The 13,524-nt window shown below is 30.3% G+C and overlaps 2 protein-coding genes across 5 annotated transcripts; both read right to left on the minus strand.

The window, feature by feature from the left end:
* Positions 1-425: 425 nt before the first annotated feature.
* Positions 426-1,207, minus strand: LOC103488963 (probable E3 ubiquitin-protein ligase XERICO). Its single transcript, XM_051091223.1, has one exon. It carries the CDS (start codon positions 1,007-1,009, stop codon positions 593-595), a length of 417 nt encoding a protein of 138 aa, XP_050947180.1. The 5' UTR covers positions 1,010-1,207; the 3' UTR covers positions 426-592.
* Positions 1,208-3,499: 2,292 nt separating this feature from the next.
* On the minus strand, positions 3,500-8,304 carry LOC103488962 (uncharacterized). 4 transcript variants are annotated; one of them, XM_008447931.3, is made up of 17 exons: positions 8,248-8,304; positions 8,035-8,134; positions 7,821-7,906; positions 6,831-6,915; positions 6,622-6,733; positions 6,351-6,506; positions 5,399-5,503; positions 5,238-5,321; positions 5,044-5,159; positions 4,863-4,964; positions 4,668-4,781; positions 4,501-4,557; positions 4,337-4,403; positions 4,199-4,252; positions 4,014-4,088; positions 3,884-3,919; positions 3,500-3,745 (listed from the first exon to the last, which is right to left on the minus strand). In XM_008447931.3, exons 4-17 carry the CDS (start codon positions 6,848-6,850, stop codon positions 3,632-3,634), a joined length of 1,212 nt encoding a protein of 403 aa, XP_008446153.1. In that variant the 5' UTR covers positions 6,851-6,915; positions 7,821-7,906; positions 8,035-8,134; positions 8,248-8,304; the 3' UTR covers positions 3,500-3,631. The 4 variants fall into 4 exon arrangements, with proteins under 4 accessions (XP_008446153.1, XP_016900165.1, XP_050947181.1 ...); XM_017044676.2 differs by having other exon boundaries at positions 7,821-7,899; positions 8,248-8,287; XM_051091224.1 differs by lacking the exon at positions 7,821-7,906 and having other exon boundaries at positions 8,248-8,302.
* Positions 8,305-13,524: the final 5,220 nt, after the last annotated feature.

Here is a 13,524-nt window from a genome sequence, read left to right on the forward strand (position 1 = left end):
GGTCATCAATTTGGCCAGCACACACCATTTTTTGTGTTGAATCATGAATGAGTTCTGAACCAGATCTTTTACTTAAGACAAAAAAAGAAAAAAAAGAAGGTCCCACCTTTGGAATTGCCTCTAACGTGACTACCCAATTGCTACAAGCCATTTAAACCTTCTTGCTTTTACTCTTCTTTCTTTTATGCTACTGCCCAATTCCTCTAAGAAATTTAAAAACTTTTTTAATTTAGTTTGGTTAAGAGTTCAATAAAACAGTAAATGATTTATCTGAGAAAGGAAAAAGAAACACTTCCACTATCCCCCACCTATTATAATACTATAAACACAAAGCAACAAAGTTTTGGTATTGCTCTTAAATCACTTTTTCTTAAACTTGACATACGAACAAAAATTTTGTTGGAAGAGGAAATAACATTACAAGATTTGAACATAAATCACCAGTACCCAAAAACTTACGATGGGTATAGTGAATTTAATTATATATCACTTATCAGTTACAAAACTTCATCCTCTTTCACTCAAAATAAAATAGGAAGAGAGAGAGAGAGAGAAATTAAAAAGAAAAAAACCCTAAAATTGTTGAAAAACGTTATTCGATAGAGCGACAAAGAGGACAAGTAAAGTGCTTATTATCAAACCACTTAGAAAGACAAGCTTTATGAAAAAAATGCTTACAAGACAACTCACTAACTTCTTCATCAGCTTCAAACCTACAAAGACAAACACAACACTCTGCCATAACACACCTCGAAACAAACTCCTCCTCTGTTTCGCCATTGAAGCTTTGCCCCAAAGTTTTGAACTGAGTAATTGAAATCCTTCTTTCTCTTCCATTTTCCCAATCGTATTCTTCTTCAGAACTCGAAGAATTCCCACTGGCACTCATCATTTGTATGACAGATCTCACAAAATTCTTCAAAAACGCCATTGACATTACAGTGTGCATCACTAAAACTGGTAACAGCAACACTCCTTCAGCTGAAGGAGGAAAATTTGAGAGACCCATCTTCAAAAAACACCTCAAAATTTGAACTTTTTTCCTTTTCTCTTTTTGTTGTTCTAATCTGTTTCAGGGTTTTTTTGGTTGAAGGTAGAGAAAATGAAGAAATAGGTTTTGAGGCTTAATAAGAAGGAAAAGGCCAAAAAAAGGAGCCCAAACTGCAAATATGTATGTATGTATGTATCCAAATGGTTGGGGTGGTAGAAGAGAATATAGAATTTATACATTGACTGAGGTTATTTAACCATGAATGGTTAACCATGGTTAGTTGGGGTAGGCATGGGGTTGAGGTAAGAGAGGAAACAACAGGTGATACGTGTGTTGTTTTGATTGAGTATTATAGTTTAAAAAACACATTGGGAAAAATGAAGGGAACATCTGTATTGCCACGTGTCAGAAGGAAATTGCAACGACCAATTTGGGAGTGACACGTGGTGGAGATGATGATGACGTTTTAGGAACTTTCCTGATTTGAGTAGCTCCATGTTGGCTCACCCCTTTGCAGCTTTAGGGAGTTGGTTTTTGTCTATCTTAATTATTGATTGATTTTTTTTTATAATCTTAATTATTGATTGATTTTTATTTCTTTTTCTTCTCTTATAATCTGATTCATGATTTGATTTGAAGTTGAAAAATATTTACATATAATCTTGAATATAACATTTATTTAATTTCAAAATATATGTGACACATATAACGACATTTTTAAAATATTATAAATATAATAAAAAAATTTAGAGTCGATCGACTATATTGTAAATGTTGATTTATGAGTAATAAACTAATAATATATCAACTGTAGAAGTCTATTACTAATAAATTTTGTTATATTTACAATTTTTTTAAATGTTGCTATACATTTTATTATTATCGAATTGTTGTCTATTCTAATTATCCATATATTAATAGTATTTTTTATTGATTAATCTCTAACCTTTCTATGAAATTCATGGAAATGCAAAAATATTGTCACGTTATACAAAAACTTTGTACCGTGCTCAAACTAGTGAAAAAAAAATTATATTTATCTATTGAGTAACATTATACCGTTCTGTACTTTTCTTGATACATTGATTTGATAGCTAAAAGTGCTTAGCTCAACTGATATTAGTGTTGATCGATCCAACTTAAAGTTCAAGATGAAAGAATATAATAACAGTCAAATTCAAAAACATTTATTTTCTTTTTCTTTTAAAGAAATAAAAAGATTTTCATCATTGACTTTGCCCCAATGACAATGTAAAACAATTTTATGAACCTATATGTAAAAGTAAACCATGTGATGTATATAAAGCATAGGATATAAATACTTATTCCCTTATTGTTCATTTCTGGCAATGGACAAAAGAGCAACAGCTGTGTGATGATACTTGTAGTCAGTCTTGTACCATACTCTTGAATATGAATATATACCATTACAAGCAATAACCTTCTTTTTGTTTAGGATCTTTCCAATTGGATATATGCTAATTTTTATCTTTTCCAACACCTCGAGTTGGCTCATTTTTCCAGCCTAGAAGCGATTCAAAAGAAGACACTATTTGAGTTAAAAGTTCGTTGGTGAAAATGAAATAAGACTTTTGATGAAGTATTAAATACAATCATCGATTGATTCAAAAACTTGATATGGTACTTATACCAAAAGGATGCAATTAGCGTTGAATCTTCAGATACAAATAGAGATGAACTCGATTAAGAGGATTCAAGCAATAACTTATCAAAAGCTCTATGTTTGATTTCATTTGGTGCTACGAAATGAAATTGAATAAGGTTTGTTAATTTTCATTAGTCTTATTTATTTGCAAACAGGCCTTATTTTTTATACCTATATATGTTTTATTTGAGATTTTAGTGATTTTGACTTTGAAGGAAGCAAGATAGGCTATAAGGAGGAAAAGAACGTTAGTTTGAATGAACTTTGATAGATGAAAGAGTCTCGTCAAACCATTCAAAATTAGTTTAATTATCTTAATTGTGAAGTTCTCAAAATTATAATGAGGAATTAATAACCCTTATCTCCCTATGTTCTAGGGGTCTAAACCGGTTGGATTGGGAGACATTCCCATGTTTGCAGGTTGGTTGAGTTGACATCCTTATTTCCAACCCAATCCAATCCTTAAAACATGGGTTGGATAGTCCAATTTGTCGGATTATTCTTATATGGCTACTATATTCGATCAAAAACTTATTCAAATCTAATCATTCATGTCTAGCTTTCGATTTGTTATAATCCAATAAATAATGTACCAAAGAACAAGAATAATATCGTAAGAAATTGAACACAAAATCTTTTAGACCAATGTGCTTATACCATTTTAAATTACTAACTAATCCAGAAACTTAAGGACCATTTGAGAGAAGGGTTGGGTTGATTTGTAGAGGGTTAGTGTTATGATAATCCTAGTATCATCATAAAACTAATGTTATGGTAATGAAGTTAATGGATGAAAATAAAGTTAATATTATATCATCTAACCACTAGAAACGAGAGAAAAATAATGTATAAGCTCCATGTACGAAGGATTCTAATTATTATTATAACGTTTAACGAATTTATACAACTGAGTGAGAAACGGTAAAGGAATATTGTGGCTAATAATAGATGTATAAATAGAATCTGATTGAGTCCTACTGTTTGGGTGAATTTGAAGGATCAATCCCCATTGACTTGAAATACGCTTTCTCCGCATTTGCCAACCGACTTTGAAACATTGTCCACTCTTTCCGACATCTTTCTCTCACCTGATAATCAAAATATACAAGATTATAAGCTATCACTTTTCACATTCAAATTAAGCAATTTAGTCTTCAACTTCTAACTTGTGTTTGTGTGATGTGAGTTCACAACATCTAAGTGTGAAAGAAAGAGAGAAAGAGTACCCCTTGCCATGGCGCTTTCCCATTTTGAGTTTCTCCCTGCAGAGAAAAGCAAGATTAAAACAAGAACTGGATTAGTATTTGTACTTTTGTTTTCTGGGAAAGTGGTTGAGGGAAAAGATTTTGAGTTTACCTGGCTTCCGAGAGAGGGAAGACCTTGATGAACGATCCACTGAGCGTCAACGACTCCAATCTTCTCGTGTGCAGGCTGATTATTTGACGATTTTGTGTGTTAGAAAAAGTCTATGGTAAATTAGCAACAAAGCGCAGTACCACCAAAATATAGGAGAGAGTTGAAAGTTACTAATGAGTACAGACCTCTACACATTTTCTAACGGCAAAATCGAGGCCCCAGCCGTGGATTAAATCATTCTGCAGATCCATGTAACAGGAATTAGAAAAACCATTTGGACTATGGTGAAGTTAAATTTTGACAGGAATGGAGTTGGTTCGTACTTGAATCATATACCAGACACAACGCCAAGCTTCTCGTGAGAAAACTGGAGCCATGATTTCTACGAAACTGTAGGAAGGAAACAACGACAGACGTTAATGCTCTATCAGCTGAAGAAAAAATCAGATAGGGTAGCATTCACATTCTTCTTTTGGGGGAATCTTACGCAGCACAAGGAGGCAAGTTCGGCTCAGTGCACCATCCTGCCCTTTCCACCGTATCTCTGCACGAAATTCACCGAAACAAATAATAGTATAATTTCAGGTTTGGTTGAATGATTTTCACAATGCAGCTATTTAAGGAAAGTGAACACAGTTGTTCCATGAGTCTTACTTGTGAACTTCAAGACCATCCCTTTTCTTTGTCATTTGCCATGTTAACCCTCTTGTAGGTTCCAAACCAGGTTGTGATATTTCCAAGCCATGCTTCCTCACCAACTTTATATATCTGGATTGAAAGAGATTAATAGGAGTGTTATACATTTGAAAAAAGGCAGGTGTCTTTTAAGCTAATCTGAAAATAACTCACTCTTCAGCATCGAAGTTCTCAACTCCCAAGTCTTCATCCCACATAAAGATGTAGTCATAAGGTGCCACAATGTCAGGGTGCAAAAATCGCTTGGCATACCACCTTCAAAGCAAGATTTAAAATTTTCATCTAATATGGATCAAAATTTTATTGGCATTCACTGTAACAGAACGATATTTACCATTTACTTTGCTTTCGAGCACTGACGTGAATTGCTCTTTTCGACCATTCAAATTCATCCCATTCTGTTGTTCGGCCATCGTAATGAAAAAGAAGAATTGTGAAATTTTCTGAAAACTGTGAGGAATCATAATCAGTCTTGTATGATCACAAAGAGAAGGGTGATAGTATATCTAGTTTGAGGATGAAAGGGACCTTTTTTACTGCTCTATCAATGTTCTCCCTCTGCTTATAACCGACAGTGAAGGTCACAAGGTAATTTGGTTTTGTATTTAAGTCCTGCAAACATTTATCTGATTAAGTACAACAAGGAAACTACAACAAACCTAATTATGTAGTGCAAAATCAAAACACACCTCATTGGGATTACCCCACAATCTGTGTAGATAGAAGTCTGACTCAGCTGCAACAATTCCTGGGGCTAGTCTTTCAGCTCCCCTAGGATTTGATGGAACCCAAATCTGCATGATATCATATTTAGATGAAAGTAGGATGCAAGAATCTGAGGCAATTAAACCATATAAAACAAAACAATCAAGCACCTGTTTTGGTAGTAATATAGATACACAATTTTTCTTTCTTCTTTTTGTTTTAAAGAAGCTTGTCTAGATCAAGAAGTTGAAGTAGCATATTCATAGAAAGTCAATATTCTCATGCTCCCACTATGCAAAATAATTTTAAGTAAAGGAGCCCAAACTCCAAAATTGTGATATTCCCATAAAGTTCATGAGTGACAGGTTTCTTTCTATGGAAGGGAAAGATTTCAAAAGGCAAGTGTTGTCTAGTCATAACTATTTAGTTCAGTAAGGATCCCTGCTTACTTAAGTCAAATATCCCCTAGCATGTTTTCCTAGAACCTTTAAAAACTTAAGCCAATAAACTAGTAATCAGAGGAAGAAAAAAGATGTGTTGAAGGACAATTTCGAACATAACGAGATAGCTAAAGGCAGACAATGACAGAATGGCCTATTTATACTGCGATGCTAGGCCCCGGGGACAGGGGGTTTTACTATGGCCTAGCTTCTTTTAACAGCAATGGTCGGCCTTCATCCTAAACTTTAGCTAATTCACCCTCTAAAGCATATAGCACGTTTATGTTGTAGGCTTGCAACCAACCTGTTAAATCTAAACAGGCAACGAAGTCCGCAAAATTATTTGGAATAATCAAACCAGTAATAAAACTGCTGTGCATGAAATTTATGGGTCTAACACCAAACGTATAATTAAGAAACCATAAAATAGGTCATCAACAGCCAAAAGGTTATAATTCTTCAAAACTTGAAAGTAATTATTTAGGAAAAACTATACCTCTGAGGTACCATTCCGATTTTGAGAACTATTCTTGTCTCCACTACCAGTCCTGGTAGATGGAAAATTTTGAGATGTTTGGGTAGATGAGCCTGCTTTTATGTCAGTATTATACATCTGATCGATTTTTGGGATAAGACCGGAGGGGATACCTAGCTGCAATATCATTAAACAAAGAGCAGATATGTGATTTAGTTTATACCCAAGAATCTATATCAAATAGTTATGCAAAGAGAAGAAATTTAACGAGCATTAAGACTTCAACACCAACCTTTGTTAGTGATAATGTTGGAAAAGATATTCCTATCAAAAAGCCCAAAAATACTCCCATAAAAGTTATTATAATAAGCCTCATGCTATCATTTGGCTTTCTATTCACAGAACTGCAACAAGGAAAGTGCACGTTTACAGAAAACGAGTCAGTACACAAGAAATAAAAAGATGTGCTGATTTTCCCAATTAAATTATGACAAACTGCACCTGCGATAAAGAATTCCCATACTATCTACAATCTTCCAAGTTGTAAAGGTGATCTTAGTCAAAGATGTACAAAGTGAGAATGGGCCTGTATGATAGAGAAAAATAGACTTACGGTCAGAACAGGATAATACTAAGACATTCCATGACAGAGGATGGAAAACTAAACCACATGAATAGAGAGATGTGTCTAAATATGCTGCAAAAGAAATCCAAATTTGAAAATCCTACAGACATGAAAGACAAATTTGTGACTGCAATGCATGGTCACAATTTCTATGAAAAGTAAACTAAGTACGTTTAAGATCACAAGAACTTATGATTGCAGCGCTAAAACTCACACAACAAAAGCTGAAACAACTCTGTAGATCAGGTTCTGTTATAAAATTTCACAAGTACTCTATAAAGCGAGGCTCTTCCTACTCTTTGATGTTCAACGCATACAAGTAAACCTTAAACAAAGAAAACTCCCCAACCATGTGCTCTTTCATTGTCAAACTTATACTAGAGACTCTCTTAAGCAATCAGACATGTGCTTCCTTTGAGTAAATCAACAGAAGAGAAGACGCAAGCACCCAAAATCCGGCTTTTCTGATTTACACAATTAAGCTCAATATTAACAACTTGACAAAAAGACGATCTCGAGTCTTGGGGCACATTTTTCAATTAATTTGGTAAAACAAAAAATTAGAAAGACAACGAAAGAAAGAAATTAACCTTGCGTCCAGTTAAAGATACAAAGAGAAAAGATTCAAAACCAAAAACCCAAACATAAAGTTAGCTAAAACTTCAGAACAAATTCTTTGACATTCATGGAGATCCCAAAGTCTCCGCTATTACTAAGAATAAATAAACTCCATTCCAGTAGTACCACAAAATACCGCCAGTACAGGAGTTAATCCAGCAATAATTAGCCACAGGCAACTACTCTATATAATTAAACAAGTCAACGATTAAACAAACAAAAAAGAAAAAACTCACAGAAGTTCATACCTTAAAGCTGAAGTAACTTAAAGATTTAAAAACGAAGAATCAACTTGAACAGCAATTACTCGCAGGTACTTGTAGAACACTGATTACTTAAAAAAAAAAAGAAGAAGAAGAAGAAGAAGAAGAACTTTCACCACTATACGTTTTCCATTTTCCAATTAGAAAAATGAAATTGAGAACCCAGAATTAAAGAGATGGAAATACAATAAGAACTTACCAAATATAAAAGAATCAAAAAACGACAAAGATCTGTTCCGCGACCTCGGAATCACGAGGAAAATCCTTCTTCAGAGATCGCCAAGCGTTCGGGTGTGAAACTAAAAAAAGGAAGAGAGAAAAATTAGTTGAGCGGGAGAGGAAGAGGAGGAATGGGTTTCAACAAATAGGAATGAAAGCTGTGTTCTTGTTCATTTGTTCATTAAGTTTAAACCTTGAGGGCGTTTCTAATTAAGGTTTCTGCTGTTACAGTAGCGGGACAGAAATGGGGTTTTGGAAAATTTTATTTATTTCTTTCTTTCTTAAATTTTAATTATTTATTACGTCCTTATTTGGGGAAGAAATTTAGTTAATTAGCGAATTTTTAATGTTTCTATAGAGGGGTAATATTGACATTTCCAACCTAAAAGCATATAATATAATGAAATTAATGAGATTTGTATTAAATTAGAAAGCGTGTCGTCACGATTTTCATTCACTCATCGCCGGTTTTTCTGAGTTTGATTGATTTTGAAAATTAAATAAAAGATTGGAATAAAATATTTTGATATTTGACTAATATTTTCTCCTAATCAAAATTAGGGATATTCATTAAGTTAATTAGATGAAACAAATAAACCTATTTATCTCTTTTATTGTTTTTAAATTTGATGTCAAATATATATATATATAAATTAGTTAAATTTGCATTGTTAGGCTAAGGGGACGGTTTTGTATTTTTGGAAATTTGTTTGTTTTTAAATAGGAAGATAATTGAATTTATTATATTCACTTGTTTGCTTATTTGTTTTGGGGAGGATTTACACCTATTTGATTATAGAATTTTAACCATTTTTCAACAACCCCTATACTAAGGATTTGAATCTATCTTTTTCTTTTCTTTTTTTGTTAACAAACTTTTAATGCTTTTAAAAAACCTATATGGCCTCGAGAAACGATTCGGCCCAGAAAAATTTAAATTAAATCAGTTTGAATTTTGGTTAGGTTAGATTGTTACGATAAACGATTGAGTTTAAATAAATAAAAATACAAACTAACCTGTTTTTATTATTAACTTTAAAATGTATAAAAAAAAAAAAGAATTATTCTTTTTAATGGATTTAAGTTAACATTTTCTACCCATAATTGTATTTTAAAACTTTTATAATTAAATTAATGTGGCATATACATGTATTATCAAATTACTAGTTTAATTAAAAGTATATTCATTTAAAACGTCGGTTTTAAAAAATTTTAACTGTGTTCAAAGTATCGATTTTTAAACTAATTTGACAATACACATGCGTCACATTAATATATATATACATTCAAATATTGAATTAACATTAACGCTTCGTAAAACTAGATTGGTTGCTTTTTTACTATATATATTTTCTTTTGTAAATATTACTTCGTAAATAAAGAGTTGATAGTTTCTTAGTAATACTTGTGTATCTTGTTTGTTAGACTATGTGCTCGGTTTTTATCTTTGTTGTTAATCTCTCTTTTGGTATTTTGTGCCTTATATTCCTAAAGGGTCTTCTACATTTTTTATAGTTCAGATGTCTTTGATATAAATATATCAACATCTACTAGGGATAGAAATTGGTAAAAGTATATAAGTATATAAAAGTCTACTAATGTTTATCAACGATAAAACTAATAGAAATTCGTTGTTTGTACGTCGTCAATGCAATAGTCCTTTAAAAGAAAGAAGAAAGAAAGTGAATGAAATCTAAATTCATTTATTTAGAGGTGAGGTAGGAGCTATTGTCCATCTCTACACTCAAATTCAAATCCTTTAATCTTTCGTTTTCCTTAATTTCAAACCGTTTGGCAAAGGTTAACTTTGATTGTTGGAATAGTTTTGGCAAAACGTTACATTGACATCAAATTATTCCATAATTCACTCATTTTTCCTTAAATGGATCATTCAAACTCATACTTTCTATATTTATATTTAAGCATAACTATTTTGTTAAATTGTGATTCTTTTCTCCTAAATTTTTCTTTTTATATTACTCTTCGTTTTCTATAGGACAATATTTGAATTTATAGTAAAATCTCACTATATATATATTTTCGATTCTTTTAATTTTTCTGTTTTTAAAAATTAGATATGTTTTGGAACATTTTTAAATATAGTAAAAATATTGAAACTATTTATAAAATATAGTAAAAAAAAAAAAAAAAAAAAATTAAACTCATTTAAGTTTCTTTTATATATATATTTTGTAAATAGCAATTCTTTTTTGCTATAAATAAGAATTGCCCTTTTTTAATAACAAATTGGTTTTTAGATTTTGATGTTTATATTTACGTTTCATAATTTTATATTTCACAAATGAACACAATTAAATCATTTGCTAATTTTTTTTTTTTTTAAAAAAATGCAAGTTGTTTTGCAATTACTTTATTAGGAAACATTTTAGTTTCAATTTTTTGAATTAAACAAAAATTTCTCTCATTTTTAATATGATAATACTACTATTAAAATTTAAACAACCAAAAAATATTATAAGAAATCAATGGAGCCTTTAGTTTCGAAAACTATGGGTAGATTTAAAAAATAGGTATTAACAAAACAGAAATAATAAAAAGAAATCAAATCGATATTCATGAAAGAAAAAGCAAACTATTTAGGTTCAACAAAATTTATTACTACTAATGATAAATATTTAGTATTTTTGTTTTTTTAATATTTGATAATATCTGATTTATAAACATAATTATAGATTAAAAGATAGAGGTGGTGAAGGATTTGAATTATTTAAGTAAAAGCAATAGAAAGAAAATAGAATAAAGAAAAGAAAAAGTAGAATTTAAAAAGAAGAAAATGGTAATTCAAAAGGGTGGCTGTCTTTCACAATCCCACATCACATGCCATAACGGAGCACGAAGTCCGGCGTTGCGCACAATTAGCCCTACTCGCCCCCCTCCCATCTCCCTATCTATCTCTCATAATACAATCATTCATTAATATTATAACACAATCTATTATTATAACATTTCTATCACATTCTCCCAATATCACTCATCAATGTTTTACATTATATATATTATATATATGGGTGGGGGAGATTATTGTAATAGAATAAAATTGATAAAAAAAGTAGCTACCAAATATAATAAAAGTTTTATATTTTATTAATGATAAAAATTGATAATAGGAGTTTAGTGATATTATAGTTCGTAAATATTTAGATTTATTTTATTATAATTAAAAATCTCATAATTAATTCTTCTAAAAATGGAAAGTTATGGTAAATTGTAAATTTAGTAAAATATTTATAAAATATAGTAAAATTTGAGACATTTTATAAAATTCTATTACTATCTATCAATGATAAATTTTGAAAGTCGTAAATATTTTGCTATATTTGAAAAAATTTAATTTTTTTAATTAATTAATTAATTGTGTTAACAAATTAGTTCATTAATATTAATGATTTGCTCAAAATATTTACCAATGTAGCAAAATATTATAGTCATCGATTCTATTGCTAGTCTCTCGTGGTCTAAAAAAACAAAATTTTGTTATATATAAATATTTTGGTCTGAAAAAAATAAAAAATAATGGAGAATTATTAAAAATAGTAAATTAGACAAACTGTTTACAAAATATAACAAAATTTTAAATTATGTCAATAATAAACATTAATAGACACTAATATGTTTTGACATTGATAAACAATAATAAAAGTTTAACGATTTTTACTATTGATAGAATTTAAAATTTTGTTATATATCGTAAATATTTTAGTTTATTTGATTGTGTTTGTAAACACGTTGAAAACAATTTATTTATTAGAAAAATGGAAAAAGGGAAAAGAAGAGAAATCAAATGGAAGGGTGGGTTTCCACTTTCATGTAATAAAACGACATGTGGTTGGGTTTCCACTTTCGTGTAATATAACGACATGTTGATTTAAGAAGAAGTGGTCAATGGGTGTCATTGATTGCACCCATAACTGGACATCTCAATGTTTGAATATTTATACCAAACAATAAACAAATTATAAATGGAAAGAAAATAAAAGAAGAAAAGAATTGAATCCTTAAATCAAGTTGACTTTTTAAAATAATAATAAATTTTGAACTTGAAAGGGATATGAAAGTGAAACTAATTTAATTGATTATATGTATATACAATTTTGTTTTGTTGTTTGTCCCAATAGAATATCCTAATCTTTGCTATAAAAATAATAACTCTAACTATATGAATCTTCACAAAAGAACTCTCAAATTTACCCTACAAATGTCTCAAAGCTAAAAGCTATTGGACCTTTTTTCGTCCCCACATAATTCCACCAATTTATACCTATTTTTCTACTCCAACTTTTAAGTTCAAATATTATTTTATTTCTCTTTGGATCTATTTGAAAAAAAAAAAAAAAGATTCCTCGAGTTTCATGAAATTTTGAATCATTTCTGGTTGATTTAATAATTCTATTATTTAATTAGTAATTTCTTTAACAAACTTTTGCATGTTACGTTCGAGGAATAAAATCTTGTAAAATACTTTTTGGAAATTCAAGACAGAAAGAAAGGTTTTTGAAAATTTAGGGACCAAAATAAGATTTCATATTTCATTTCGTGCTTTCAAAAATTCTTTTTACACGGCTAGTATTAGTTTTTCCTTTTTTTTTCTCTCAACTTATAAAAGTATTTAATTAGTTTTTGAAGATTAAAAATATGTTACAAATTTTAAAGTTTTGATACCTAATGTATTGATTTGTTAGGTATAAATACAATGGAACTTTAAACATCCCAAGTTTGTGAATGTTAGATTCATTAATTAATAGGACAAATTCTTATTATAGGCAAAAAAAAAAAAGTTAAATCCAAAATTTAAGAACCTATTAATCAAATTTGATGACCTATTAGATACAAACTTGAAAAATGTAAGAATAGAATAGAGAGTTAAAAATTAAGAACTAAATAAACCCAAAACTCAGAAGTTAATTAGCCAAAATCTGTATTTTACCAATTTTTTATATAAAAAATAAAATTTGTCCCTATTAACATTTCCTTTATTAGTTTTGGGAATATATTAACATTGTTTCTTACCAATTTTATTTATCATTTCACAGGTTATGATTACAAAAAGAAATTCAATTTAATAGAGACTAACTTCAGTTATGAGGTTCACATCATTGTTGATGCTATTCGAGAGTTCTATCCGAGTGGATGGACCTTTGACATTTTGTACGCAGATCAACAGTGTGTGATTCGACTGCTCACGTTTTAGCTTATTATACCCAAACGTATCGACATTCGGCTGCATGAATTGAAGACAACTCTCCATGGTTTTATTTGTCTTCGAGTTTTGGGTTGTTCATTGTTCTAAACAAAGAATGACCAATGAAGTGCTACAAAGCACGGACACTACAATTTTAGGCAAAGTGTCCAAATTGAACACGGACATGCTCTGCTCTACACACGCGTCCAACAAGCAAACTTTCATATCTTTTTTTAATTTCAAGCACGTGAGGACACGTTTGAGACACTT

This window comes from Cucumis melo, chromosome 10 (genome assembly GCF_025177605.1).
Source record: "Cucumis melo cultivar AY chromosome 10, USDA_Cmelo_AY_1.0, whole genome shotgun sequence".
Classification (NCBI taxonomy): domain Eukaryota; kingdom Viridiplantae; phylum Streptophyta; class Magnoliopsida; order Cucurbitales; family Cucurbitaceae; genus Cucumis; species Cucumis melo.

Coding starts and splice junctions, on each gene's coding strand:
- LOC103488963 (XM_051091223.1), bottom strand. CDS start 1,009: ATGGGTCTCTCAAATTTTCCTCCTTCAGCTGAAGGAGTGTTGCTGTTA.
- LOC103488962 (XM_008447931.3), bottom strand. CDS start 6,850: ATGGGAATTCTTTATCGCAG. Junction 4,965..5,043: donor GCTCGAAAGCAAAGTAAATG/GTAAATATCGTT, acceptor CTTGCTTTGAAG/GTGGTATGCCAAGCGATTTT. Junction 3,920..4,013: donor TTCCCTCTCTCGGAAGCCAG/GTAAACTCAAAA, acceptor TTTTCTCTGCAG/GGAGAAACTCAAAATGGGAA.